Source organism: Pinus tabuliformis, chromosome 4_2 (assembly GCF_031772625.1).
Source record: "Pinus tabuliformis cultivar Carrire ecotype Pingquan chromosome 4_2, CPIR1, whole genome shotgun sequence".
Classification (NCBI taxonomy): domain Eukaryota; kingdom Viridiplantae; phylum Streptophyta; class Pinopsida; order Pinales; family Pinaceae; genus Pinus; species Pinus tabuliformis.
The window spans coordinates 715,773,195-715,778,867 of NC_142304.1; the positions used below are offsets into that span (position 1 = coordinate 715,773,195).

General features: G+C 37.3%; 1 protein-coding gene across 1 annotated transcript; it reads right to left on the reverse strand.

Moving 5' to 3' along the window:
• Window positions 1-4,553: 4,553 nt before the first annotated feature.
• On the reverse strand, window positions 4,554-5,363 carry LOC149171529 (F-box protein At5g49610-like). The gene has a single exon (XM_089426014.1). It carries the CDS (start codon window positions 5,361-5,363, stop codon window positions 4,554-4,556), a length of 810 nt encoding a protein of 269 aa, XP_089282140.1.
• Between the last annotated feature and the right edge of the window lie 310 nt (window positions 5,364-5,673).

Consider the following 5,673-nt stretch of genomic DNA (forward strand, 5'->3'; position numbering starts at 1 on the left):
CAGATGGCAGTTTGTAAGGACCTGTTTCCTATTATTAGAGCCTCTATTTCGTTATACACTAACACATCTATTTTACTGTTATTATATAAATAATAAAAGGAGTCTGCTGACCTTTTCACATAGCTTTAAACATTCAACATCTAATCATTTTATCATAAGCAACATAAATTAAGGTGAGCATTCCATTGATATCAACTTAACAAGAGTAGTCCATGGAAAATACCTGTTCCGGCGATTGATGATGATACCTTTGTCTGATAGCTCCAGCTGAACGCTCCTTCTGACCGACCCAACCGGATTTACCTCCCAGCCAACTAGGAAATAAATTCCTAGCCCAGGAAACCTCCACAGGTTCCCTAGCCCTCCGTGCCCAAGTCCAACCAGATATAGTGTGTCCTCAAGAAGAATATGCAAAACTAGATAATGATACTTTCCTCCTCTCAAACCCAAGAAACCTCCACAGGTTTCCAAGGTCTCCCAAAAATCATAACAAGGCCAAACAATCACAACCAACCCCCACAATCCTAAGCAAAACTCCAACTCCCCCTTTTCTTCCTTCCCCTTCCCTTTTTATACCCTCTTTCCTCAACCACCTCTCATTAATGTCATTAACTCTCACCCATCCTTGGTTGACTTCTCTTCTAAGCTAGGAGTACATTTGGAATTGTGACATGAATATAAAATTGAGAATTTAATGGAAAAGGATCATGTCTTCTCCCAAGTAAATCTGAAAAGTACATTTGGGAATGTGAAGTGTAATTACATGGAGAGGACCATGTCTTCTCCTTAGTAAATGTGAGGGTACATTGGGGAATGTGAAATGAATAAATATATATTGATGATAAGATGGAGAGGACTATGTCTTCTCCCAAGTAAATGTGAGGGTACATTGGGGAATGTGAAATGTACTTACATGGAGAGGACCATGTCTTCTCCTTAGTAAATGTGAGGGTACATTGGGGAATGTGAAATGAATAAATACATATTGATGATAAGATGGAGAGGACTATGTCTTCTCCCAAGTAAATGTGAGTGTACATTGGAGAATGTGAAATGAATACATATATTATGAAATAATGGAAGGAGACCATATCCTACATAATATTCAATTTGAGAAGGTAAGTGGGGAATTTGAATAATGGAAATCATAAATTTATATTAGACCAATATTTCTCAATATTTTCAGATAATGTAAATATTAAGAAAATTTATAGGATAAGATTTAATTGGGGCATTACATACACCCCTCCTTCAGAAAACTTCGTCCCGAAGTTAGAATGAAAAGATACAAGGAGTTTGAAAGCATAGCAAACCAGAGAGAGTTATAGCATTAAAATTCGATAAGTCAGACAATGACATTACTTCCCATAAAGAGTCTCCAACTGATCTATATCTTCCTATCCACCCTGGCCTACTTCCGTTTCCGCCCTATCCATCCTCTGCTGCCTTATCAGTGGCAAAGGCCATATTGACCATTGATAAAACCGACATGGTGGAAGCGTCGAATGCCTCGACCAAACTTTCCCCAGCAGGAATCTGGAAATAGTCATCACACGTCTAGGGGGAGAATTCAACTGTCCTCCCCACGATTCCAAGTTTCGGAGGATACACGGTGGGAAACACCTCTACCCCTCCTTCAGAGCACGGACCACACTACAGAGCTGGTTGGACTTGTCATCGAATAATCCAGTCAGGTCGTCTTGCCACCTGTCATTTGCATTTTTTTTTTCTCGTGTCATAAGAGTGCATATCAAGTAGATACCAATGAAGTAAAATAATGTACATTATACCTTCCTCATGAGAGGTCTCATCCTTCCCTCTTGGCTATCACATAGTTCTTTTCCCCTGCGGGTTAGCCTCTCATTCGTGCATTTATATAACAACAAGACATATAATCATCACATTACTAAGTCTAGTATCCATGTGTCAATCCAAGAATTCTCGCTAAGTCATTCATTTAAATAAATCATATCCACTTGAGCTATATATGAACCAAAGTAATTCTGATAAGTTACGCACTAGATAGTCCATCACTAAGTGAGTCATACATGTAGTCCATACATCAACCATTTCTATCATTAATATCAAATCTATCAACTGATTCCCCTACTTCTCTTCTGCATATAAAGATGAAGCAGCATTGTAAGCTTATAAACTATATATCAAAATAGCATATTCATGGTAGATGAGTGAAAGGCAAGAGAAGCTGCAACCCAGTTGTTGTGTAGGCATGTACAAGTCATTTATAATAATAATCCTCTGAGATGCTGCTGTGAAGAAGCTCTAGGATTGCAAGACTGAAGTGATAGTTGTGCTGTCATTCAAGTGTTTGTTGAAATCGATCAGTCTCAGATCATTTCTTCGTTGTTCAAAATTCTCCTTCGAATTTGCTTTTGTGGACTTCTTTGCAACTTGCTCCTCTAACTTGCAAAATTCCAAATCTATTTCTCCTTTTCCAATGAATTCTCTTGTGAAATGGTATCTGATGGCTGTGTTTGCTGCATCTATGAAACACTTGATTATTACAAAATATTATTCTTCCCTTTTGTTGTTCATGAAATCTTATATTATCTTTCTTAATTATATAGCTTGACAAGCTGTTATGTTTGCTGCCACATGCTCCACTTCTTTTGTGGAAAATGACGCAATGGCTTGTTTCTTTGAAACCCGTGAGATGCTTCCTGACCCAAATTTGGAACACAATAAATATGCTCTTTCCATCACCTATGTTTTCTCTCCAATCACAATAAATGTACCCAATTAACTCAAAGTTATGTACTGCAATATACAAGATTCTTCCATGGTTTTTGGTGCCATTCACCTACCTTAAAAATATCTTTCTTGCTTGCAAGTGTGCTTACATTGGAGTCTCCATAGCCGTAGAGATTAGACTGACTGCATACATGTTATCAATTCTTGTTGTTGTCACATACATAAGACTTCAAACCAAACTTCTGTAAAATGTTGGATCTATATTGCTACTGCAATTATCTTTGCTTAGCTTCAGATCTCTTGTCGTTGTTTTTGGCGTTAGCTTGCTATTCAACTTCCTAAATCTTTTCAAGATAACCCCTGCATACTTGGTTCGAGATATAAAGATACTTTCATTTGTTTGTTCGACTTTAATACCAAAAAATATCTCAATAAGCCCATTTTTGTTATTACAAATTATTTCTCGACTGCTAATCTAGATTCTTCTATGGATAGATTATTTCCTGTAAAAATAAAATCATCTACATACAAGCAAATAATTATAATTTCACCTTCATTGCTAACTTTGATAATTTCACCTTCATTGCTAACTTTGATGTAAACTGTTTGGCTTCCTGCTACTTTTACTAAAACCATTGCTCAATAGTTACGAGTCAATGCAGCTATACCAAGCATTTGGCAACTGCTTGAACCCACACAATGCTTTTCTTAACTTATACGTCATTGGGAAAAGTTGATTTTACATCCATCTGATGGACTTATCATTTGTATTGAGCTACTATTGCCATGACAACTATAACGGTTTCCATTCTTTGTACAAGAGCAAAGGTTTGATTATATTCTCTTCCATATTGTCGTTTGTACCCTTGACTACAAGTTGTGCTTTGTGCCTTTCAATTATGCATTATACATCATTATTGAGTTTATAAACTCACCTCACACTAATAACTCCTTTTTCTGCTAGAAGATTTACTATCTCTCACGTCTCATTTTTCTCAATTGTTTGGATTTCTTCATCCATGTCATCACACCATTTTCTTTCTTTTACTACATTCTCAAAATAAATAGAATCAGATTAAAAAAAAATATAGCAAAACTCACAAAGTCATTATCATCATCTTCACACTTGGATATCTCATATATTTCTTACAAGTAGAAAAGAGTCTTCATCTTGATGCACCAGATACCATTTTCCCATCAAGCTATGGTACACTACTAGCCATCTCAAAAACTGCAAAATAAACACCAAAAAGCCTCCAAATCTTCTTCTCCATTCATACCTTTTACTTCTCTTTTGCATATAACGATGAATAATCTTCTTCTCTATTCATACCTTTTACTTCTCTTTTACATATATAGATAAAACAGCTCTGCAAGTTTAGAAACTAACTTCCACAATTCTAATTTAATTGTCAATAAAGTTTCAGGATCCATAGTTTGAGTAAATGAAAAATGTTACGCTGGTAATATATGATAAAAAGAAAGAATATATTCATAAACCCAGCACTTCAATTATCATCGAAATTTAGAAAAAGAACTAGGAAAAATAAAACACAACCATCTAAAATTTCCTAAATAATGGATCAGTATATAAATCATGGTTGAGGCCACCATAAGTTGTTAGATTCGAAGGCTGATATCGATACTCGAATTGGTCGTTGAGACATGCGAGGCCCAGGGAATCTCAATCGCCAGACTATCAATTTCCCATTCCAGTTATATATCGATATATTCATTTTCCGATCCATTACCATTACCAACCCACTGCTATTAACTAATACTGAATCCAATAACGGAATGCTGCATTTTGCCAAACGGTTCTTTTTTACATCACACCATACTTATGCTTCATTCAACTTCCATATGCGAACAGAGTCATGGCCCTTGTGCTCCACTAGCACCACTTGCCCATTGTAATCCCCTAAATTTTCAGGACTAATCCTTTTGCATCTCTGTGGCAACGGGATTTCTGTCCACAGCCCGTCGGCAATATTGAAGGCTACCATGAGATTAGGGATGGGATTCGGGGGATTGGGAGGCAGAGACACCCAGTAAAACTTGCCATTACAGAAGATACCCTTTCCAGTAGGCCGAATATGGTCCGAGACCATCATGGAAACTTGAGTCCAGGCGTTGGATTCTGAATCATAAATACACATCACAATTCTTCTCCTGCTACTAGAATATTTGCCCAACGGGAGAGTGCAACGCCTTGTGGAACAATCGAAAGCCAATCCATTGAAAATGAAAGCAGGTATTGGAGGACAAGGCATCTGTACCCAATTCTTGGTACTGGGAATGCCTATGGAAAGATCCAACATATCCCCTTTTCTATGACAACAGAAGATGCCCTTGCAAGTATTCAAAACGACGTGATTGAGCAAAGGAACTTTGTACATGTCTGAACTGCGTTCTTCTATAACCCAAGAATCCACGTCATCTTTTGGATTCCAATGGATCTGAATAAAAAACCCAGGGGTGGAGTACAGTGACCAAATTGGAACAAGTCCTTCGAAGGCATCACGGGAAGACAGTAGATATTTCCACTGTTTGCACACAGTCCTCATTTTGCCAAGAACCCTAATGGGTAGCCTCGCTAAAATCATATGCAACAACTCTTTTGGGATCCTTTGCCATATTTCAGCTTCCATTGCTACAATATTTCTATTTCACAGAAAATATAAGAAATATTTTTCTTCCTGTTGAGGCTGCAACTCTTCCTGGAAACCTCCCAGCACTTCTGCGCAGTCCGCTCTATTTTTCAAGATCCAGAATTACCTCAACAACATACACAAAGATCATGGCATTCCAAAACACCACACTACATATTCATAAGAGCAACCTTTACAAAAGCATCTGACTGAAATCCATTCCTAGTTACATAACTATGAATCAATTTACCTTCTTCTAGAGTTTCTAAATGATCACAAGCTTAGAGCACACCTACCACTGTAACTGAGT

Bases quoted from the DNA above. Each gene is read 5' to 3' on its own strand.
- LOC149171529 (XM_089426014.1), bottom strand. From the start codon at position 5,363: ATGGAAGCTGAAATATGGCAAAGGATCCCAAAAGAGTTGTTGCATATG.